The sequence below is a fragment of the Chiloscyllium punctatum genome, chromosome 2, assembly GCF_047496795.1.
Source record: "Chiloscyllium punctatum isolate Juve2018m chromosome 2, sChiPun1.3, whole genome shotgun sequence".
Taxonomy (NCBI): domain Eukaryota; kingdom Metazoa; phylum Chordata; class Chondrichthyes; order Orectolobiformes; family Hemiscylliidae; genus Chiloscyllium; species Chiloscyllium punctatum.
In genome coordinates this window covers 86,850,065-86,875,693 of record NC_092740.1, presented here as the reverse complement: position 1 = coordinate 86,875,693, position 25,629 = coordinate 86,850,065, and the positions used below count along the sequence as shown (strand labels likewise).

Here is a 25,629-nt window from a genome sequence, read left to right as displayed (position 1 = left end):
TGAACTTGACATCATCCAGGACAAAGCAGCCTGGCTTAATTGGCATTGCATCCTCAAGCATTCACTTCCTTCTCGTCGATGCTCAGTACAACAGTGTGTACTATTTACAAGATGCACTACAGAAATTCACCAAACATCCTTCAACACCACCTTTCAAAAACAACGCTACTTCCATCTAGGAGGACAGAGGCAAATCCGAACTGGACCTGTACACGTAATGGTAAGGTCTTGGGGAGTGTTGCATAACAAAGAGACCTTTGAGTGCAGGTTCATAGTTCCTTGAAAATGGATTCAAAGGTAGATAGGATACTGAAGAAGGCGTTTGATATGCTTTCCTTTATTGGTGAGAGCATTGAGTATAGGAGTTGGGAGGTCATGTTGCGGCTGTACAGGACATTGGTTAGGCCACTTTTGGAATATTGTGTGTGCAGTTCTGGTCTCCTTCCTATCAGAAGGATGTTGTGAAACTTGAAGGGGTTCAGAAAAGATTTACAAGAATGTTGCCAGGGTTGGAAGATTTTGAGCTGGAAGGAGAGGCTGACTAGGCTAGAACTTTTTTCTCTGGAGTGTCAGAGGCTGAGGGGTGACCTTATAGAAGTTTATAAAATCATGAGGGGCATGGATAGGGTGAGTAGACAAGAGGCAAACTTTTCATGCAAAGGGTGGTATGTATACGGAACGAGCTGCCAGAGTAAATGGTGTAGGCTTGTACAGTTACAACATTTGAAGGGCATCTGAATGGACATACGAATAGGAAGGGTTTAGAGGGATGTTGTCCAAGTGCTGGTAAATGGGACTAGATAAGGTTAAGATATCTGGTCAGCAGAGACAAGTTGGACCAACGGGTCTGTTTCTGTACACTGTCATGAATCTATGACAAGGGCAACAGACACATGGGGACACCAACACCTGCAAGTTCCCCTCCAAGTCACCCACCATCCTGACTTGGAAATATTTTGCTGTTCCTTCGTCAAAATCCTGGAATTTCCTATTAATAGTGTCGTGGATCTATGTACAGCACGTGGACTGCAGTAATTCAAGAAGGCAGCTCACCACCACCCAAGGACAACTCTGAGTAGGTCATTAATGTTAAACAGTCAGTGACGCTCATGTGAAAGTAATTAACAAAAATCTTCGCCCATATGGATCATTGCTACTGCTTCTAGTCCTGTCTTTTATAGAACAAAGTGAAGTTCAGCTGGCACAGATACTAGTTCTGACTTCAGTTCCTAATGTTCAAATGATGCACTTGCTTTCCATGTTAACCAGCTTTGGCTGTGTAGTCAATTACTCCAAAGTGTAATGTGAGAGTACAACAGTGAGGCAGTTTTGCATCTTTGTTGGTGATTCTTGAAATTTAGCAAATAAATATTTATGGAAGGTAAGTGCAGTTGTTTTAAAATTGTTTTTATTGGGCTGACATAATTATTTCTAATATTATCCTTTTAAATCTGAGCCTCTTGCTGATCTAGATAAAGTTCCCATGTGCAAGTCATATCCAACCTGGAATAAGGGCTCTCTGGTCATGAGAAAATCATCTTTTTTAAATATTACAGCATGCAAACAGACAAACACTCACTAAATGAACAACAGCATCCTTTTCTTCTGAAAATATTTTTTTTTTCTTCTGACTGTAAGAGTCTTTTTATTTGGTAACCCTTATCCAGTTTCTAGGGTCAAATCCATGGCATAAAAAAGTTGTTCCTAATTTGTACAAGTTACTCAGCATTTGGTTCATTACCATAGATGGAATTGTTTATATCAATGTTGGATGCCAAAGATAAGATTTGGCAGTCTGTTCAGTAAACTGAAACTCAAAAGCAAAATGTTAAAGGACAAAGAATGTTATCACTACATCAAAAAAAAAGTTACAGGAAATATCCCTCTGTAAATTTTGGTATTTCTGGTGATGAAAAATATTTATATTAGCGAAAGGCCATAGCAGCAGGGGAATAGTTTGGAGGCAATTCTGATTGCTAAGTGGGGTTGTCGTGGAGAACCCAGAACTGAAGCATGAATTTCCTGAACTCTATTGCAAATAACCTGAGGCTGTCTGGTGTATTTATAAGGAAATTAAACATTCATTAAACCCTTCAAATAGTTGTTATCATCAGGTGAGGAGGGTTCCAATGGTTTCACTCTTCTCGCATTGCTTGTTTGGCTGTAGCCAGTTTTTTGAAAAGGATACAGTTGCTCATTTAGTGAGTATTTGTCTGTTTGCATGCAGTAATATTTAAAAAAGATGATTTTCTCATGACCAGAGAGCCCTTATTCCAGGTTGGATATGACTTGCACATGGGAACCTTATAGAATCTCCAATATAGCAGGTACTGAAGGAATCTCCTGGGAAATGGAAGAATCCTCCACATCTCAAATAGTGTCAAAGTCTTCATTTAAATCAGAGAATTCGGTGAGTTGTGGTAAATGTACTAAAGTAGTCACGAAGGAGACATTAGATGTTTAAAGGCACATTTAACTTCCTTATTAATTGATCAACAGACTCATGCTTGATTCATACACCCCTTGCCTGCCAGGACCCTGACCCGAGACCTCACTTGGATCCAACCACATGCACCACCCTGCATTTGGCCCCCCTCCCACGCCCACTATTAAATCTCCTGCTGCTGAACCTAACACTACTACTGTTTCCCCACTGCCTGACATACTCTCGTCTTCCCCTAGTTGTGCACTACACTCAACGCACCACTTCCCCAACCAGCCTCTGAAACGACCCACGCCTTACAGGGTTCAACCCACCCTTCCCTCACTCGAACTGAACCAAAGCCACTAACCTGCTGCTGACCTTGACCACCCTTCCACTGTACCAGCAAAACTGAATAATCCCTAGCATCACCCCCACCAGTATACCTGACCTAACCTCCTGCTGCCAGTCCCATTTTTCTGTCTGTCTGTCTGTCTGTCTCCCTCCCCTCTCCTCCCCTCCCCCCCGCTCTCTCTCCCCTCCGCCTCTTTTTTTTCCCCCACCCACCTCGACCTACCAGAAAGACTGCATCACTTTCCTGACCTTGCATTTACCTGCACCCTTCCCACTTGTTACCCTATCATTTTCCCACTTAGCATCCTACCCAGCTGGCACGCTACTTACCTGGCCCATTACTCTCTGCTAATCTGGTATTCTCTTCGCCTGGCTCTCTAGAGTCACACTTAACTTACGTACTTATGGTTTGAGAGTAGCTGTCAAAGTGGTTGTCAAAACCCTTTAAATTTCAGAATTCACAGCTAACCGCTGTAAAAATGGGCGTAGTTTGCCTTCCTCTGACAGTTTTGTACTACAAAAAGATTTTTCAAAATGGAAGTGCAGCTTCACATTTCTTAAGTCCTCATCAGAATCTCCTCTCAGAAGTACAGAACTCCCTTCTGTGGATTTGAGGAAAAGAGCGCAAGTGACAATCTGTGAAATTGCCAATCCTTGGAAAATCTGATCAAATTCCTTTTATTATTTAAGCTAAGGGACACTACAACTTCACCACAAGAAGGCCAGTGTGTTTTTCTTTTCATTTTTAAAATGTATCTATTTTTCTGATCATCCTGTTCAGAGATGTTATTGCACAACTCCGGACAGGTGGGACTTTAACTTGGGCCTCCGGACCCAAAGGTAGGGATGCTACTACTGCCACAAGAATGCCTACCCAATCTTTTTAAAGGGAAAGGGGATTGTTCTTATACTTTTTGTTTTACTTATATTTAGTCTAGTTTTGACACACACACTTGAGTTTTACCTTCACACACACAGATTGGATAGGAGGAGAGAACAGGTGGTTTTTATATTCCAACTAAATAAAGATATGTAAGCGTTTGCATTTTGACTTTGGTATTGAGGTGATTTAAATGTGTAACTGGACAATTATGCATTCCTCTAAGATTGACTGCTGGATTGTGTTTTTTTTAAAGCCTTCACCTATGGCACTTGGAAAGTCAAAGTTAACAAACAGAATTTGAAACTTGCTGGTTGCCCAGAGATTGAGAGAAACAACCTACTCAAAATCTTCAGCTGCCTTCCCAGTTGCTTGTTGCTGGTCTGCAGGATTAAAAGCTGCCTATAACTCATGAGTGTAGTTAGATTGTCACATAACCTCTCTCTCCAACTGACCATGGTTACAGTCATGGTTAATGAATCCAGTCACCTAGCTTCCAAATAAACCTGTTGGACTATAATTTGTGTAATGTAATTTTTAACTTTGTCCACCCTAGTCCAACACCGGCTCCTCCACATTATAGCTTACATTGAGATTTTCTGGGCACATTCCTTTTGTACCTAGAGTCCCATTGTTCAAATTATATCAAATTTGTTTGCCTTCCACTGTTTAATTACACAGGTGATTGCTCTGATGCTTTGTTACAGACACAGCCAATGGCCCCCATTTATCCTCCTGCAAATAGTTCTTGATGCGATTTTGCAGTCAGGTTGTCTCCATTTCAGTGGAGTTGGAGTCTACAACATACAGTTCTACAAATGTGCAGCCAAAATAGAGTTTCCTGCTTTTATTTTCCTGGATAAAATGGGTATTTTCCCCTTTTATAGTTTAAACCTGTTCCTTAATTTATTTTTCAGACACGTTCTTTTACTCTGGCATTTATCTTGTCAAATTATGGAGCTCACTTAGAGTCCCAATCCTTTTAAAACATTTTTTTTCCTCTCTGTTCTTGTCCTGCTGAATTCTTTTTCATTAGATTGCTGTAAATTTTCTTGTTCTCATCCTAAATAATTTGAGGCCTTTTTGACTCTGTAGCCTTAATCTAAATTTATTTTCCAGCCCCTTTATTGTTCCTTTTGGATGTACCTCATTGAGCTTAATGTTAATGATGGCAATGTTGATGTGAATATTCAGAACTTTTCTATAGTACTTTGTCTTCTCTTCCATTTTACATGTTACTTTTCAGAAATGTTTTCTCTTTTCCCTTTGGCACCTCAAACTTTAATTCCTGCAACATTCTTACGAAACCGTTTTTTTTTTAGATTAGATTACTTTACAGTGTGGAAACAGGCCCTTCGGCCCAACAAGTCCACACCGACCCGCAACTTTTGTTAACGTCTCTGTATTCTCGAAGTAAAGCTGGCTTTTCTAGCTGACGCAAGTAGAATAAGTGGATTTAATGTAGCATTAACCCTTTCAGAACCAATACGTTGTACACCAATTGTCACCTCTATTAGAGAATTCTTTGCAGAACTGAAAATAACATGCATCCATTTCTACTCTTCACCACCATACTCGATTCCCATAGTCAACACTGAAGTAGGTGGTGAACTGGCTTATGCAAGAAATTGCAGAAGCCCAAGTCTTTTTTAAATAATTAATGATCACCACCCTCTGCGGTTTCCATCAGTTTACTTAGGAAGTAGCTCAATTATACAAGTAAGCATAGTGCATTGGCATGCTGCCCAGGTTATGGAGCATTCAGCTGAATCATTGTTTTATTTTATTGGGCTTTGCTTACTGGAACTTAACAGATTTTGATGTATGATAAGTTTTTTTTTAAACGAAGTGAGCATTATGCAGGATTGGTATGAAGTTTCACAGGTCCCTCAGTAACCTGTTATGGGTCGGCAATTGACCGGTATTATTGGTGTGATAATAATGGACTAAGATGTGACTGGTTTAGGGGATACATTTTTGCATACATAATTCATGTACAACGAGTTATTTATCAGTTGTCTTCCTCATTATTATTTAATTAGGGTTTCAATCATAATTGGTTATTTAGCTTTTGATAAATCAATTGCCTGTAATATCGAGTATCTTCTTCCTCAGTGTCCTTCACTAAATAACTCTCAAAATTATCTGTATTCATCTTTGTCTCTCCACATTCACTACTGGGGAGAGAAAGGCACTTAATGAGTCTGATAATATGATTTCAGTTCAGTGGCATCTCTCAGAATCACAGAAATATTGTAAAACAGGCGGAAGTGATTCAGCCCATCATGTCTGCACCACCTCTTTGAATCAGCAATTCACCTAATCCTATTTGCAACCTGGCATATTCTTCCTTTCCACATAACTGTCTAATTCACTTTTGAATACTTCGATCGAATACGGCTCTGTTCATACTCCCTGGAAGTGCTTTCCAGATCCTAACCACTTACTGTGTGAAGCAAAGTTTTTCCTCATTTCACCATTTGTGCCCTCTTGTTTTGAATATTATTGAACACAGGGTTCTTTGTTCTGTATCTACTGTCACGATTCCTCATGATTTTAAATATTTCTATCAACTCTGTCTTCCCTTCTCCAAGGAAAACAGTCCTAACTTTTCTATTCCATCTTAAATAACTGAAGTATCTCATGGTGAAAACATTTCTGTGAATCTTTTCTTCTTTCTTGCTAATGCCTTCATATCTTTGCTGAAGTATAGTATCCAGAATGAGACACAATACTCCAGTTGAGACTGAACAAGTGGTTTATATATATTCAACCTAATCTACTTACATGTGCCCTTAGTTAATTAAAACCTAGGATATTGAATGCTTTGTGAACCACTCTTCTGACCTCTCCTGCCACTTTGAACAAGTTATTACATATACATGCACATCCATCCTCTCCTGTACCTATTTCAATTATAAGAAAGTGAGGACTGCAGATGCTGGAGAGTCAGTCGAAAAATGTGGCTCTGCAAAAACACAGCAGATCAGGCAGTATCCAAGGAGCAGGAGAATTGACATTTCGGGCATAAACCCTTCATCAGGAATTCCATGCCATTTTCAAACCTATTTAGATTATGCTGTCTATATTATCCCTTCTTCAGGAAAGCATTATTGGACTTGAAATATTAACTCTGCTTTCTCTCCACAGATGCTGCCAAACCTGCTGAGTTCCTCCAGCAATTTGTTTCTTTTGTTTCAGATTTCCAGCATCCACAGTTCTTCACTTTATTTAAGTTAGACAGCATCAGGTTGAAAGCGAAAAATATATACAATGTAGCAATGTGGGAAAAGTTTTTTTCAAAAGTCAGCAACAGATGATCACAAAAAAGGAAGAAAATAAACTGAGGGAAAACTTGCAAGTAATGTTATGACAGACAACAAAAGCTTCAAATTAATATAAAAGGAGAGAGGTCGCTTGAATGAGACTGGGGAAATAATAATGAGGAACCAGGAAATGACCGAGAAGTTGAATAAATACTTTGCATCAATCTTCACAGTAGGAGACACTAAAATTCACAAATTACTGCATATTCAAAGGAAAAAAAAAGGAGAGGAAATAAATACAATTGGTTATTAGTAGAGTAAAAGTGGGAGGGAAACTAACTGCTCAAGATTAATATGACCCCTGGATGTGATGGGATCCTTCCTCAGACATTAAAATAAGTAGCTACAGAAACAATGGATGCACTGGTAATTCTGAAGAATGCTTAGATTCTGCAAACCCCAGAGCTTTGAAGAACTGCCAAGAAACACCTTTATTTAAAAAAGGAAAGGAGACAAAAAAAGGTGACTATAGGCCAGTTAGTTTAATGTTTGTTGTTGCAAAAATGTTAGTCTATTACAAAGGATGTAAGAGTGCAGTATTTAGAAATGCATCCTATGATCAAGCAGAGTCAGCATGGCTTTATGAAGGGGAAATCACGCCTGGCAAACCTGCCAGAGTTCTTTGAGGAGGGATGAAGCAGTGGATGTAATACATTTGCATACAGAAGGTGTTTGATAAGGTACCACATGTTAGGATGCTATGTAAGATATGAGCTTATGGCATTGAAGGTAATTGGTGGCAGGGTAGGAAAGTATTCAGGCTCTGTGCCCATATGCTCCATCTCACCTGCCACATTTGTTTTTTTGTTTTGTTTCTTAATTTCTCTTTTGTATCAAAATTCACAGTTTCTTTTCTGTGGCTGCATTGAAGGAAGTCAGTTCTGAGGGCCTGCTGCAGCAGCGACAGCTTGATGGATCTGGCTGTCCATTCCTCATGGCTATAATGTCTGTGGCATTTTTGAAGGTTTCATTGTTGGTGGGTCTGGTCCGTTCCTCCTGGTGATGGTACAGTGGTCTCAGTTGTGGCAGCATGGTGCTTTTGTTTTGTTCTTCTTGGTTATGGCAGCAACAAGTGGTGGATGTGGGTGGTGACTATTTGAGCGACTGCTGCAGTGTTGATGACTTGGTGGGTCCAGTCTGTCCCTCCTTGCTGTGGCAGTGATGCAGTGGCTTCAGTGGTGGCATTATGGTAGGTCAGGTCGAGAAATCCTTATGTTAGTGCCCTCAGGGGCAGCTTTGGTGGCAGCATCCCATAGTCACTCCAAAAAACCAGGAGTTGTAGAAGGAGCAAGAGATCAACTTCGTCCTAACTATGTCTCAATTATTTCTTTTTAATAATTTCTGTAATTAAAATAGCACCGAATTGTGGTCTTATACACATCTCACTGTATTTCCATAAATAGGTAAATTTCTATTGTTTTCTAGCATGGTTTAGAGGTGTCTTCATCTGCTAAAAGGCAGAGTTTAATGTGATATTTTCAGGATGACAACCTGTAACTAGTGATATGCCACAAAGGTTGGTGCTGGGGCCACCACTATTACAATATCTATAAATGAGCTTGATGAGATATAGCCAAGCTTGTAGATGACACACAAATAGGTTGGAAGGTAAGTGGAAAGGATGACGCAATCTGCAGTGGGGTATAAACAGGTTATGCGAGTGGGCAAAACTTTGGCAGATGGGATATATTGTGGGAAATTGTGAAGAATAGAGAAGATGATATTCCTTAAGTGGAGAAAAATAATGCAGTAATTTTGGAATGGAGGCATTTTGGGAAATTCGTCCATGAGTCCCAAAATGTTAGCATCCAGGTTCTGCAGGTAATAAGGAAGGCAAATGGAATGTTGGCTTGTATTTCAAAAGAGTGGAGTGTAAAAGTTGCAAGTTTTTAATAAAACTAAACAATTCACAACCAAACCACAGCTGAAATAACATGAACAGTTTGGCCCGTTATCTAAAGAAAGATGTTCTGCCATCAGAGAGAGTCTAGTGAATGTTCCCTGGACTGCCATCAGATATGGTGGAACTGTCATATGAGGGAAAGTTGAACAGATTATGCCTGTACTTAGCACAGAGAAGAATGAGAGATGGCCTTATGGAGAGACACAAGAATCTTAGAGACCTGACAGAGTAATGTGGCAAAATTGTTTCTCTTTGTGGGAGAGTCTAAGGCCAGAGAGCATAAGCTTAGAATATAGGGTCATCCAATTAAGATGTGGATGATGAGAAATTTCTTGAGGGTAATGAATCTATGGAATTCTTTGCTACAGATGGCAGTTAGTATATTCAAGGCTAAGATAGATTTTTAATCAGTAATGGAATTGAGGACCATGGGGACAAAGCAAAAATGTACAGCTTGAGCATTATCAGATAAACCAGGATCGCGTTGAATGACAGAGTATATGTGATGGATTGAATGGCCAATTTTCTTCTTATGTATTGTGGTCTTATTTATATTGTCTTTCCATATACTTTCTACAAAATGGATAGCAACTGGATCAAAGCTCTGAAATTGAATTTGAGTTGAAGCACGTGGTGCTGGAAAAACGCAGCCGGTCAGGCAGCATCCTGAGCACAAGCCCTTCATCTTGAATTGCATGTTATTTAGACACTCAAAACCCGATTTCTCATTTAGACCCTAGTGTATGATGAGTGCATAAGCTTTAAGAATCATCAGCACTGCATTTTGACTATCATGGCTTTGTTCTTGAGGTGATCTGGAGAATTTGGGACTGTACACTGACAACCACCTGATTTATAGTATTGGTATAAGCAACAACACTGCAATATACCAATGTTTAGCAATGCTGGAAACAAACAAACATCACAAGCTGAACCATCCCTTCTTCCAATAGCTTTAACAACACTGATTTCCTTTTCTCCATGCATGGGGCCATGATTTTAAACTGTGTAGTTCCACACACCTTAACTCAGTGTGGTACTTCAACTTGTCATGTGGTTCATATTCATTTGCCTAAATTTTTCAGCATTGGTAGTGGGAGAAATTTGATTTATTGCTTTATCTTGAAAGCTTTTTCTAGATTTGCAAGTTATTTGAAAATGTGGAATTGTCCTTTTGATTACTTAGCAGTTTTGACATCGGTATTTAATCTTGGGACAAATTTCATTACATTTTCAAGATGCAGCTATTGCTTTTAGTTCTGATTTTGTTTTTGGAACTGTGTATTTCAAACTTCATTGATCTTTCCTTATGATTTAATTCAATTTGCAATTGTGTCCAAAATGTATTAATTTTGGAAAAGTGATTTGTCTTTTCTTCTTATTGAGTCCTGGATTTTTAATTGGCAGCTTAGAAATTTTTGTTCTTCATGTCTGTGGAGCTCTCAAAGACAAATTTATCATTACAGCCTGATATCTCTGAGGAACTCCATTAGCATTTCCCAAACAAGATATTAAACTTAGTTATTGATTGCCTTGCAATATTCCAATCTTGCATAAAGGTAGAGAGACACTTAAAGCAATACATATACATTTGCTGTTCAGTTATGTTCAAGTCTCCGCTAAACCTAAAATAATGTCAGACCCACAAATTTCCTAATTACCACAGTATTTAAATTGGTTAAAAAAGGCATATATTCACAGCAGAACTTTTTTAAAGAAATGACTGACATACATTTACAAACTTAAACCCATGACAATTCCTGTCTACAAGAAGGATAGCAACAGATTTGTGGGAGAGGGAAAAAACACCACCTGCAAGTTCCTGGTCAAGATAAAGATGTATCTTTTCCATTTTTTTCAATTTTTAATGGTAAACTGAAATGACGAAAATGACTGGTTTAAAAATCAAGGATTGTTGAAGGAATGCTGCACTTATTAAAAGCAAGTTATCTGACACTCAAGTGCTGTTTATGTTGTTGTTTGTTCAAATGGTCCTGAGGAACGTTTAGTTACAGGAATCAGAGGGTTCTGTATAAATGGGAATTTGGCTGGCAACAAGTAGCTAATTAAACAGTGATCATTTACCGATGACAAAAACTTCCTGTCTGCCAGCAACTTTGTCTCTCAGGTAGCTTAGGAGTGTGAAAGTTCAGGGGAGAAGCCATTGGTCCTCTGAAGGGAAGGAGCTGTTTGTTGTGCAATAAAAAAACATCTCCAGTCTGGAGACAGGCAGATTATTTTTCCTCATTAGTTGCTGTAAGCTATTACTTTAATTAAGACATCTTAATATGCCTTTATAAGTGTGAACTTGTGCTTCCAAGCAAGCAAAGGTGAAAGAAGATTGCAAAAAAGCATTCTGATCTTCAAAAGAGCCATCTCGGCAAACTCTGCAAACAAAGACCATTTGAACTGCCTTCCCAGTTTTCTCATTTACTGACAACAACCATGTATTTTGTGTGGTTTTCTATGTATCCAGCTTCACAGCCCTCCAAACTGGCTCTTTGCTAGTTCTCCCCTCTTACATATCCTCATTTTTAATCCACGTGGGTGTCCATGCTATTAGAGTCAAAAAGTCATAAAGATTTACAGTACGGAAACAGACCCTTTTGGCCCAACTCATCCGTGCCAACCAGATATCCGAAACTAATCTAGTCCCATTTGCCAGCATTTGGCCATATCTTTCTAAACTTTTCTTATTCATATACCCATCCAGATGCTTTTTAAATATTGTAACTGTACCAGCCTCTATCACTTCCTCTGGCAGCTCATTCCATACGCACACCACTTTCCGTGTGAAAAAGTGGCCCCTTAGGTCCCTTTAAGTCTTTCCCCTCTCACCCTAAACGTATGCCCCCATTCTGGATTCTCCCACCCTAGGGAAAAGACCTTTGTCTATTTATCCCATCCATGCCTCTTATGATTTTATAAACCTCTAAGGTCACCCCTCAGACTCCGTTCTGGGGAAACAACCCCAGCCTATTCAGCCTCTCCCTGCAGCTTGAACCCTCCAACCCTGGAACCATCCTTGTAAATCTGTTCTGAACCCTTTCAAGTTTCACAACATCTTTAATGTAGAAGGGAGATCAGAATTACATGCAATCTTTGAAAAGTGGCCTAACCAATGTCGTGTACACCCACAACATGACCTTCCAACTCCTATATCTGGTACTCAATACTCTGACCAATAAAGGAAAGCATACGAAAAGCCACCTTCACTATCCTATCTGCCTGTGACTCTATTTTCAAGGAACTGTGAACCTGCACTCCAAGGTCTCTTTGTTTACCAACACTTTTTTTTTGTTCCTTAGGCCTTGGACTATGGAATTCCCTCACCAGATGTTTCCATCTATCTTCCTGTCTATCATCATTAAAAATGCTCTTGACTCTTTGACCAAGTTTTTAAAATCATTAATGGGCTCTTTCCAGTTCAGTGTTGAGGTTTGTTAGATTAAACTTGGTGAGGTGCCAGGGATACTTAGCGATTTTTAAAGTTTCTATATACGTATACAAGTTGCCTTTGTTAAAAGCATAGAGGATAAGTGTTGGTAACGTTGGTCTAGCTTCAAACAAGCTTTCTGAACAAAAACTTTCTTTAATGTGATGATTCGTTCAGTAGAATTTAAAACTCTCTGCTTTTGCTTAATGGCATCGGGTGCTTGTTTCTTAATTCCCACCATTATCTTCAACAGCACCAGTTTTGAACTGACAGTATTCTGGGATGTACCTTCATTTTCACTATTGGTTTCCAAATATGGATTCATTTACTTTTGGTATATGTGATGTGCTTGAAAATACACAGTTTAAAATCTTCTCTCATGTTTTTAACATTTAGCAGAGGCGAAATTGCAAGAAAGAAGGAGATGCACACACATCTCATTGTTCATGGATTTTTAAAATTCACACGGGAGATGTGGGCATCACTGACTGACTGGCTGGTATTTATTGTCTGCCTCTAGTTGCTTTTGGGAAGGTGGTGGTGAGCTGCTGTCTTGAACTGTTGCAATAGCTTGTAGACCCATAGGCCATTAGGGAGGGAGTTGAGATTTTGAGCCAGTAACAGTGAAGGATCAATGATATATTTCCAAGTCAGGATGGTGAGTGATTTGGTAGAGGTCATCCTGTATCTGCTGTCCTCAATCTTTTAGATGGATGTGGTGGTGAGTTTCGAAGGTGCTGCCTAAGGATATTTGATGAATTTCTGAAGGGCATCTTGTAGGTAGAATATACTGCTGCTATTGAGCATCAGTGATGGATGGAATGCATGTCTGTACAATGTAATCTCTTACCTTCAGTGAATGTATGCAATTGAGTTGTACTCCCCTCAAAATCTTCTCACAAACTTTGAGTTGTTCACCCCCCCAAAAAAAACATTGAAAATTGTGCTGCAGTTGTTTAAGGCTGTGATTAGCCAACATGTGCAGTATTCTGTTCAGTTCTCAACACTACATCCTAGGGATGAGATAGGGACTAAAAAGGTTGAATTATATTGAAAGTAAAATGAAGCCTAGTCTCTTTATGGAATTATGATGGGGATGAAATGGTTCATTTGTGTGGATTAGTTACACAAGCTGAGTTTGTGCTCCTTTTGAGAATGGAAGATTAAGTAGTGATTGAACTGAGATGACGATGATTAATAGGATAGATAGAGGGAAACTCAGAATAAGAGTTCATAACTTAGTGAGAGCTAGCCTGTTCATGGTGACATCAGGAAACCTGTTCTCGCACAGAGCATTGAAAATCTTGAGCACTTGCCTCAAATGATGAACGCACATTTCGAAAACTTCAAAACCAAGATTAATAGATTTATTTTGTTAGGATGTGGGACCAAGGTAAGTAAGTAAACCAAGATACAGATCGTCCAGGATCGAAGTCTGAATTTTTTTTTTTACTTCTGTTTCCATGTCAATATCTGGAAATACGGTTAGTTTGGACTTCATGTTTAGAAGGCATCAGTCCAATATGAAAAATGGACCCAGTTCAAGTCATCGTGTTAAACCTCATCCAGAGATTTGTCTACAATGAAGGAAGTAATCCAACAATATGCATTTTTTCCCAATATTGCAAATTTGAATTAGGAAAGATAAAGAACTTTTACTAATTTGACCTTCCAATTACTTTTAGCTGTCTGTCATGGACTACTTTAATGACTGTGCCTCTTTTGACTGCCTGTCTTTCTTTTTCTGGCTCTACACTTCTTCAGACTGCTAAAGCTGTACTCTAGTCCTTATTCACCAGCACAACTCCATTTTTTTGCCAGTAGCTATCTCATGGAGTCACCTATACAAAACCAGTGTAGTTCAGTGACTTTCTCTACAGCAGAACTAAAAATACTTGCAATGTCAAGGGTATAATCTCTCCCTGTCTTGCAATTCTCATATTCATTTCTCCTTTTGAACTCCTATTCAGTGACTCTTGGACTGTCCTGAGTAACATGGTGAAAACCTGACAATAGTCCCTTCAATTGTTGGTGTACAATTGCATGTTGCCACCTACCAACTTCTGGAACTGAGTTTGCTCTGAGTATTAGATTTCATGGAGAGTGTTGGCTTGCTCAGTTTAAAAGAAATAGATATAACTGGAGGATTCAATCACATACTGTATGGGCAGAAACTTGGGCTTGATGCTGTGTCAAGCTGAGTATTGTGCAATTCACATTACATGAGCGGAACTAATTATTAGAGATTTTGATCAGTTTATTTTGTATATTCCAAGTTGATGTATGTGTTTATTACTTAAGTACAGTGACATTTATTCAGAAGTCTGAATTTGCTTGTTCTCTCCAGTTTTCTCATTTTCCTGGAAGCTGGTATATATTGATTCAGTTAACTCTGCAATACATTAAAATTAATGCATTTTGTGCAATAGTTACATATTTATATGTACTTATGTCATATTTTATACATAAAATTAGACTTGGTTATATGCTGTTCATGGTTATCTTTATTTTACAGATGAATGGAAATGACCTGCCTAGAGTTCATGCTGTACTTGGTGACAAGAAATGTGATCTGGATTCTGCTGTTTCAACTTTAGCCTATGCTTATTTCCTTTATAAGGTACAAGCATTGTGCAAAATACACTTTTTTTTTACAACTTAAAAAAATATCTATATGTATACAAATAAAGGCAGGAGTGATGAATTACAAAGTAAAGCTACTGGTCATCTCTTGAACCAGAGCACATAAATTAGTTAGATTCTCCAATGATGGGAGTGTTCTTGGCAACTAGATTTGGATGAGGTTTGAGAGTGACGTTAAGTGTTCTTACATTGAAAGCAAATCATTAAATGACATAAACTATTTTGAAATTTCTGAAATTTTGCAATTTTTCAATTGTCTGTACAGATGGAAGAAAGTTCTTAGAGGAGCATTTTTTTTTCCCTAGCATATTTGTTAGGAATTTGACATCTAGCCAGTGCTGTCCCACCTTCAGGAGAGGCTTCAAAGCCAGTTAAATTCTTCTGAAGTCTAGTTACTGTTGTAATGTGCTTTTCACAAAGGATGGCCACAACAGTGAGCTAAGTAGATACAGTATGTTAGCTCAGTTGGCTAGATCAGTGGTTTGCAATGCATAATGCCACTAACAGCTTGGATTAAATTCCTCTACTTTTTTTTTAGATTAGATTAGATTAGATTAGATTACTTACAGTATGGAAACAGGCCCTTCGGCCCAACAAGTCCACACCGCCCCGTCGAAGCGTAACCCACCCATACCCCTACATCTACATCTACCCCTTACCTCACACTATGGGCAATTTAGCATGGCCAATTCACCTGGCCTGCACATCTTTGGATTGTGGGAGGAAACCGGAGCACCCGGAGGAAACCCACGCAGACACGGGGAGAACGTGCAAACTCCACACAGTCAGTCGCCTGAGGCGGGAAAAATGAACCCGGGTCTCTGGCGCTGTGAGGCAGCAGTGCTAACCACTGTGCCACCGTGCCGCCTACTTGGTGAAGTCACTGTGAAGATTCTGCCTTCTCGAGGTGTGGTGACCCTCAAGTTAAATCAACTAGCAGCCATCTCTGTCTAAGAGATGAACAATGGTGACTTTCACTGCAGAGATGGTGTAGTGTCATGGTAATGTCACTAGACTAGTAATCCTGAACCCCAGGTCAATGTTCTGGGCAGATAGTGAAACTTGAATTGAATAAAAAAAGAACCTGGAGTAAAAACTAGCCTGATGGTGACCATTATCGATTATTGAAGAAAACCCCATTGGATTCATGAATGAACTTTTAGGGAAGGAAAGCTATCATCTTTACCTGGTTCACATGTGACAGCGGACACCGAAAAATGGTTGGCTCTAACTGTCGTCTGTCATTAGGGATCGACAGTAAATGCTGACCAGTGACAACCATATCTCATGAAATATTTAAAATATCTGTGCAAATAGATATCCACAAAAGAGGAACACTAATGACAATCCTGAATAACTTACAGTAAAATAAACACAAGCTGCACTTTAAAATCAGAGTCTCTTAAATTATGGGCAGCTGAAATGCACAAAATTAATTTACAGCCAGAACAAGATGGCATTAGAATAGGTGTCCTGGGCCGGAACTTGGCCATTCCGACAGTCTTTTTTTTTCCTTTTTAGTTTATTTTCTCTCTGTTTTTGTTTTTTTTTTCCCCTCCTCTATACTTTTTACTTACCACTTGTCCTGAGCTCAGACAGCATCAGCAGTGGTGAGAGTACAGTATAGAACTCGACTAGTCCTCATTTCCTTTTCTGGGGCAGCATAAGCCCTGGCATCAGAATTGCTGGCTGCTATGTCAGTGGAGGTTTCCGTTAGCAAGAAAGGCCCCGTGGCGAAAGATGGTGCCTGAGGATCGGTGACTTTGTTGTTATTGGGTCCAGTGCTGGTGGCAGCAGAGCGCTGGTGAATGGGCATCATCGTGACAAGGTGAGCTCAGTGGTGAGAAACACAGCTCTGATGTTGGCTGATCTGGCACAGGCAGTGGCGGAGGAGTATCGCCCAGTGGCAAAACATGGTGCCTGAGGATTGATGAAGTTGACGTTAATTGGGTCTGGTGTAGGTGGCCAAGCGGTGGAGGGGGGATGGTGGCGCAGGCGTTGGTGATATGCTGGTTTAGAACTGTTTTATTGTTTTTTTTTTACCCTTTATTATTAAATTATAGCAAATAAAAGTTTTTCACTGTGTTTTATTGTATTCTTACTGTAATATACATGTGACACTAAATCTATCACTCACTCAGATGGCAAAGGGTGAAAAAAGATCATGATTTGTGGAATAGAGTTCTCCTCCCTCAGCACTCCTTGAAAACTCTTCTGTATCTGGGATTGAATGCTTGTGCAGTTCTGTTCTGAGAATACGGAGCTTCTCTGCTGATAGGCTGGGTAAAAAAAAATCCAAATTCTACAAAGGCGTCAAGCTGCATTAGAAAAACCATGCACACTCAAAATGGGATTGATATTCCTGGGGTCTGTCTCTGGATTATTCACATAGTAAACATCATGGTATCCATATCCTCCTGTGACATCGTCTGATCATTGGCGCAGAATGCTTCCAAAGTGTGGAGATAAATTAGGGGTTGAACAGTCAAGAATTGTGGCTGTCGCTATTCACAATGGCATTTGGATGCAATCCTGAACTTCGAGGAGGAACCCCTGGCATTTAACGGGAAGGTCCCTTGAAATGGCAGGAGAATGACCAGGCTATTGTGGAATGGAGGTTCGGATGTCCTATAGGGAGCAGTAGCTTGAGGGAGACGAAGAAAGAGAAGTGTAAGGCATGTGAAATTGCGTCTGAACTGAGTGGATGAAGCAGATGCCACTATTCTGTCTGGAGTTGGGAGCAGCAGAGCCAGCAACAATATGGAATGACAGCAGCAAAAAGAGGGACATAACCATTGAGGAAGGATCTTAAACACATTGCTATAAGATTGTGGAATCCTTTACCAGCTCTAGGCCATGGAGATAATGACTCATCATTAACATGAAAGAAATGGATAAATATCTGATAACAATGCACAGAAAAGGATCTGGAATTATTAGAGAGGGTGGCAGCATAGATTTTAAGGTTTGTTCTGAGAGGAGATTTCTTGGTTTCTACTCTTCAGTTCATGGGTGGTCTCTTGGTTCTTAGAAACTCTCGTAAAACAACTTAAGTTGCCAGTGCAACAGCTCCCACAGTCATGGCAAACTTCTCTCAATGGAAACAGAGCCCAGGATGATAGTGGACTTGGAAGCCAAGTGAACAGCAAAACACAGCTCAAATTGCACCTTGCTGGCTCGTCTCCAGTGTTAGTTATAGTTTCAGGTAAGAGCAGGAAAACAGAAAATACTGCAATTATTACAGCCAGGCCTGAAATATTTGGCAGCTCTTGTTTATTATACGCACAATGACCATTGTGATGATAAGAGCAATTGTAAATAAAATGCATCTTTTACATGTCCTCTTTAGGTGATTTCTAGTTTCAATTTTTCATTGTAATGAGATTTTAGTGATGTTAATTGGAGTATATGTACACTAGGACTTGGGGAAAACTCTTTAGGTGGCCTTCAAAGAACTTTAAGGAATCAGAGAGGTCAAGGAATCAGAGAGAACTTTAAGGAATCAGACCTCTGATATGAAATTTGGTCTTTCTGATGTTAAAATGTTTTTTCACTTTTACATTGTTACACTTTCTCAAGTGTAGACTCCTGTATGACTAAACATATATGATGGAATCTGGGATCTGGGGTCTGTGGGCAGTAGACTGTGGTGAGATCATTATGGGAGACCCTGTTGCTTGTTCAAGACCTTGTTGATGGCCCAACTTGCCACATTCGTATCCAGCCTCATCTTACGAAACTCCCCAAACATGCTAGATGTCAACGGAACCCAACATGGAGCCCAACATGCATCTCCAATCCACGTGCAGTACACATCTGTACTTCAAAGCTGCACCTTGGGCTGGATTGGCAATTCTCATTATAATACTGCAGCAAAGACATTGCGTTTAGGATCATGCATGCAAGTCATGGACTGGACCAGACTACGTGTCCAGACCATTTGCTTGCTGCTGTCATAGCACTCATTCACTCTGAGCCTACTGAGACCCTCACAACATGTCTGCCTTGCTTTGCTTCACCTTGCATTTTTTTGTGCTTTTCCCCCTCCACCAAAGATACCAGATTCATGTTACTTCTGTCTTGCCTTCCCATTCAGCATTGAGACAAAGGCAGGAAGCTTGTCACAGTTTTCAGCAGATGTCAGGGATAGTATTTGATCAGGAGGTTATGGCATGGTACGTCAAGGGCAGCCTCTGATCCCATTCTCAGGACTTGGAAATGGTCGCACAGCCAGAGTTGGGATGCTGCCCACATAAGGGATAAAGAACTGAATGTTGGGCACCCCACCACCCATCTTGTCTGAGAGAGAGGCAGGTATAAAGGAGACCGAAAGCAAGTGAAGGAATACGTTGCAGGCATTAGCGAGAGTGGTACAGTAGTGGAGATAATGAGAGTGACGTATCAGAAAGATGATACTTACTTTGGCGGAGTGCAGAAGGTCATTGGTCTTCTTTGTACTGTACTGTGCTGTGCATTTCTCAAGGTGACTGAGCTGCTTTCACCCAGGTGCTCACCTTGGACTGATGCTGTGGCTTTCACTGTTGGGTGGGAAGAAGAAACCGCACATCCACAAAACTCATTCATCAGGATTGCCCCTGCCCATAAATGGGGTCCATCTGCCACTAGGAACCATGAAAGGCAGCTCTGGACTGATGGTGCTTGTCTGGGTGTGCAACAGTCTTTTAAAGATGTTGGAAGTGCAAGTGAAATGTGAAGTCCTCTATTTCAGTAGGAGTGGCAGTGAAAAGGATTAATACTTGAATAGTGAAATACTGCAGCATGCTTCTATACAAAGAGACCTAGGTTTCCTTTTGCCTGAATCACAGAAGGTTGGTCTGCAGGTACAATGAGTAACTATGAAGGTAAATGGAATTTTGTCCTTCATTGCTAAAGGGATTGAGTTTAAAAGCAGGGATGTTATGTTGCAGCTGTACAGGGTGCTGGTGAGGCCATACCTGGAGTACTGTGTGCAGATTTGGTCTCCTTACTTGAGAAAGGATGTACTGGCACTGGAGGGGGTGCAGAGGAGGTTCACTAGGTTGATTCTAGAGTTGAGGGGGTTGGCTTATGATGAGGCACTGAGTAGACTGGGATTATATTCATTAGAATTCAGAAGAATGAAGGGTATTTTATAGAAATGTATAAAATAATGAAGGGAATAGATAATATAGAAATAAAGAGGATGTTTCCACTGGTAGGTAAAACTCAGACAAGAGGACATATCTTCAAGATTAAAAGGAGCAGATTTAGGATTAAATTGAGAAAGAACTTCTTCACCCAGAGGGTTGTAAAATCTATGAAATTCCTTCCCCTGTGAAGTAGTTGATGCTACTTCAGTAAATATTTTAAAGCTAAGATAGATTTTTTTAAACAATAGAGGAATTAAGGGGTACACTGAGAATGCGGGTAAGTGCATCTGAGTCCATGAAAAGATCAGCCATGATCATATTGAGTGGCAGAGCAAGCTCGAAGGGTCAGATGGCCTACTCCTGCTCCTAGTTCTTACGTTCTTATAAAATTTGGGATATGTGCTGTGAGGCAAATTGTTGTGGGAATGGTAAGATGGGGCTGAACTCTGTTGTGATGGATGCCATGGGGCAGGATAGGTTATTAATGAGATGAGTTTGTAAGATATGGCAAAAAATCTCTCTAGACCTTGGTGGAAATCCCTCTAACTTTGGACTTAATAATAAAAAAAAGTCAAATTCAGCCTAGGGGCTAACAAGCCAGAGAATTTACACCTACATTTATCGGCACATACTGACTGTTTGAATGTCATTGAAGAGCATGGTTTCTGCACAAAGTGTAGTATGAGTAGCATGCCATTCTTGTCTAATTCAAATTTAGTATAAAATAATTCAAAATTAGATATAATCAAAAGCATTCATATGGCCATCCAAGCATTATTAAACCTGAAACATTGCCATTCAATACTTCTCATCTGAGTGTTGTGCAGCTTAGCTTAGTGGCATTTAGGATTCTGTCATTAGTTTGAAGGTTTAAACCCACCTCCAAGATTTGATCACATTGGTTATTTTGAAATCCTGAAGTAGAAGTAAGTGAAAAGTGGATATTAATTGAGCACCAGGTGGAACAACATATCCTGAGCAGTTACACTGCAGGGTCTCTCCCTACCTTGTTTGCTAGAAGTAGAGGAAAAATTCCAGCCAGTTGGAAGTTCAATGAATCATTACATTACATTACTTCCCCAATGGAGTGTTTATCTGCTATAACGCAGGGAACATAACTTGGATCGGAGCTTTAATGCAGTAGTAAGGATGATGCTGTTTTAGATAAGATGTTAACCTAAGGATTCACTTGCCTGACATGGAAGATAAATAATATCCTAACACAAAAAGCACTGGCAGATTACTATGGTTTGTGAGACTTAGCTGTGTGAAAAATTGCTGCAATGTTTGTCTACTTAACAGATATTTAAACTTAAGGAAGTAATCTATTGGCTATTAAGCATCGTGAAATATTTTGAAGACCTAAATGGCATTATATAAATGTCACTAAGTTGGACATGGTGGCACAGTGGTAATATGCTAGTAATTCAGAGACCAGAGATTTGCTGGAACCCCAGACAACCTGTTCCTATCTCCTTCCCAAAATCCACACACCAGACTGTCCCTGTAGTACCATTTATATCAACCTGTTCCTATCCCACTTAGCTCATTTCCTCCTATCTTGACTCCATCCTCTCTCCACTTGTCCAGACTCTGCCCACCTATAACTGCGATTCCTCTGATTCCCTCCACCATACTGACAACTTCTAGTTCCCTGGCCCTAACTGCCTCCTCTTCACCATGGGTGTCCAGTCCCTTCTATACCTCCATTCCCCACCAGGATGGTCTGAGAACACTCTGCTTCTTCCTTGACCAGAGATCTGAACAATCGTCATCCGCCACCATACTCTTCTGCTTGGCTGAGCTTGTTCTCTCACTAAACAATTTATTTTTGATTTTATTGTTGTCGCATGAACCTGAAGTACAGTGACAAGTTTTATTTTGTGAGCCGTACAGGCAGATCGTAACAAACAAGGACATCTAGATCATGGGGTGCTTACAGTGAGCCTTTCAAGGTTATGAGGCACAGGAGGTGCACAAAATCAAGGTCAAAATTAGATTTCAAGTTAGAGAAATTAGACATTGAGCTGTCTAATAACAGCAGGGAAGAAGCTGTTCTTAAACCTGTTGATATGTGTTCAAGCTGCTCTATCTTCTGCCGGACGGAAGAGGTTCGAAGACAGTAATGCTGGGGTGGGGTGGGGTGGGTCTTTGATGTTGGCAGCCTTCTCTTTTAATTTACCTCACTTCTGCAAATTCAAAGGAGTGGCTATGGGCACCTGTGTAGGTCCCAGTTATGCCAGCTTTTTTAGTGGGGTATTTGGTTCCAGCTCTACATGCCTCCTCCCACAACACTTTTTCTTTCTTTTCTGTGCATTGACTGTTTTGGTGCTATGACATGCTCCCACCAGTATCTTAGAAAATTTACTAATTTTTGCCTCCAATTTCCACCCTTCTATAACTTTCACATGGTCCATCTCCGACACTTCCCTTCCTTTCCTTGACACCTCCATCTCCATTTTGAGGAATAAACTGTCCACTGCTACTCGCTACAAAGCGACTGACTGCCTTAGCTACCTTCAATACAACTCGTCACACCCCATGTCATGTAAGGATTCCACCCAATTCTCCCAGTTTCTTCGCCTATGTCGTTTCTGTTTGGATGATGCCACCTTGCAAAAAACCATTGCTGACATGGCTTCCTTTTTCCATAACTGTGGTTTCCCACCCACTGTGGTTGACAGGGCCCTCAACTGCATCTGACCTATCACCTGTGCTTCTGCCCTTTCCCCTTGCCATCATTCTCAACAGCATGATCAGGTCCCCCTTGTCCTTACTTTTCATCCCACCATCCTCCACTTTCAAAGGATCGACCTCCGCCATTTCAGATAATTCCAGCTGATAGCCACCACGAAATATATCTTCCCCTCACTTTCCCGTCTGCAGGGACTGTTCCCCTGGGACACCTTAGTCCATTCATTGATGACCACCAATACCACTCCCCTTCCCACAGCATCTTCTCATGTAACTACTGAAGGTGCAATACCTGTCCCTTCACCTCTTCACTGCTCACCATCCAAGGGCCTAAGCTGTCTTTCCAGGTGATGCAGCATTTCATCTGTACCACTTCCATTCTGGTCTATCGCATTCACTACACCCAGTGTGGCCTACTCTAGCTACAGCAAATTACTGCAGATGCTGGAATCAGTACTGAAAACAAAAACCCTGGAAGTCACAACAGGTGAGGCAGCATTCATTTGAGAGACAACAGACACCAGTGCTCTGGTGTCTGATAGAGTCAGTTAGACTATCCGTTAAAATGTTAACTTGCGCTCTCTCTGGATGCAGCTTGACCCGCTGTAATTTCTGGCATTTTTTGATTTCAATACAGATTCCAGAGTCTGCAGTAATTTGTTCCTACTGGAAATCTGGGTTCACACCCCACTACAGTAGCTAGAAGAATTTAAAAGACCGGCAGCTTGTTGGCCCTGGAGTAAGATTTTTGCTTTGGGACATTTTGGATGCAACTGGTTCTGGAATTTTAAAGAGACAGTCATGATAACATAGTAGTCATCTTACCCTGGTCCAGGCTCATGTTCCCTTTGCCATAATCCACTTTCACCCTCCCCTTCCCCCACCTGCATCCTTCTCCTTACCCTCCACCCACCCTCCCCTCCGCATCCTTCTCAGTCCCTTCCCCTCCCCATCCCTCCACAACCTTCTCCATTCCCTCCCCTCCGCAACCTTCTCACTCCCCTCCCCTCTGCATTCTTCTCCCCCCCTTCCCCTCAGTATTCTTCTCACTCCCCTCCCCTCACCTCTGCATCTTTCTCACTCCTCTCCCCATCCTTCTCACTCTACACCCCCCTCAACCTCTCCCCTCTGCATCCTTCTCATTCCCTTCCCCTCCTCTCCACATCCTTCTCCCTCCCCTCCTTGTCAATGAACTGTGTACGAAACAGTTATTGCTCTCCAGCTACCTGCCAATATTATTAAAGAAGTCACAGGTTGCTGAGAGATGCTCACTTGTTCCCAACTGCATGCTCTTCCAGATGTCCAATAATTGAAAAGGAACCCATGTTAGAGTGTTGACTTCAATAGATGCCTTGAGGTGGAGTTGGCTTGCGAAATGCTTCGTCATTCTGTGACGTGTGAAGAGTAAGGTGGTCATAGCCCTGAGCTGTGACGACAACTGCAGCCTTACCTGCTCCACTCTGTTCACAGTCTTGCAGGGAAGGTGTCGAATGAAGTAGTTAAGACCTGAAAGGGTTGAGTGTTATCTATAGCATATGAAGGACTGTTCTTCAGAGGAGTTAATTGCTTCTGTAGTTCTTCACAGTCCCGTACCAATTCTCCATGTAGCTGTTATTGTACCCTTAAGTTGGACATGATGTTTTACGGAAGAGAATGTATCTTGGATGTACTTAGATTCTACATATCCTGAAATAAATCGTTTTTCCTTTATTGAATTCAGAGATAAGCCTTTCACCAAAGGTATCATGTAGGCATCTATCCTCTCAAAAATAATCAGTAGTTTGACTAATACCAGCAAAAGGGACTGATAGAAGTAAATCTGTTCATAAGGCATTGGCTGCGCTGGTAAGCAGCAGTGGGATCTATTGACTCTCAAGGCAGAAGCAGCAACAGTGGGAATAAATTGGAATAAAAAGTTATTGTGTGAAAGCCACAGTCATTCAATAAGAGGGAAGGAAGAAGACAAGAGAAGAAAAAACATTAGGTCAGAAAACTGACTGGATCTTTAAATATTCATCCCCTCAAAATTGCACTAAGATTGTCAGCTTCAGTGAATGCAGTGGCCAGCAATAAAAAGACTGTAGGGATGATAGCAGTCTAAGTCTAGTTGTAAATGCTCAAATGATCTTGAAACAGCAAAATGTATCCAAAAACTGATTAAGATAAGTAGGGTGTCACCAATGCTGCAAGATGAATTGTCCAAATTGTAATCCTGAGAGACAGTGATCAGTATTGGATAAATGATGTTAGTTATGTCCCTGAGTAAGGTTGGAAAATTTTTTATTTTAAAAGCAAAGATCTAGGCATAATTAAATTAAGGAGAAATTAAAGGGAGTCATGAAACACTGTTAGGTAAACCAGCACAGTTATAAATGTTTTGCAAATCAAGAGAAGCTGTTCAGAAAAGTATTTGTGAAAAAAAACACACCTATTAAGGTAATTGCCAAAGCAGCACTATATATGTAATAATTAGCACGGGAAAAGTTGAGGGCAGAAGAGTTTATTAAACTATTTTGAAGGTTAAAAAGTTTTTGTTGTTCAACTAAAATCATTTCTTTAAGCTGCATTGTGAACGAGACGACATTGTTTTCAATGTGAAAAGGTGCAAAACATTTGCAGAAGTATCAGGAAAAATGCAAGCCTCAAAATGCAAAAAAGGTTTATAAAATCATGGAGCTGGGGGACCCAATATGATCACATAGATTGCCTCCATTTTGGAAGCAACATTTAAAGCTGTTTTATTCCAGTTTAAAGCATTTCAGTGATAGAGTCATAGAGCTGTACAACACAGAAACAGACCCTTTGATCCAACTTGTCCATGCCAACTTGCAATTCTAAACTG

General features: G+C 40.4%; 1 protein-coding gene across 1 annotated transcript in view; it reads left to right on the top strand.

The window, feature by feature from the left end:
* The window catches only part of LOC140486271 (protein prune homolog 2-like), a 417,027-nt gene that overhangs the window by 55,685 nt on the left and 335,713 nt on the right, over nucleotides 1–25,629 (top strand). Inside the window, exon 2 of the mRNA XM_072585194.1 lies at nucleotides 14,837–14,941. Coding sequence (XP_072441295.1) covers nucleotides 14,837–14,941 — 105 coding nt within the window. The remainder of the gene's footprint in view (nucleotides 1–14,836; nucleotides 14,942–25,629) is intronic.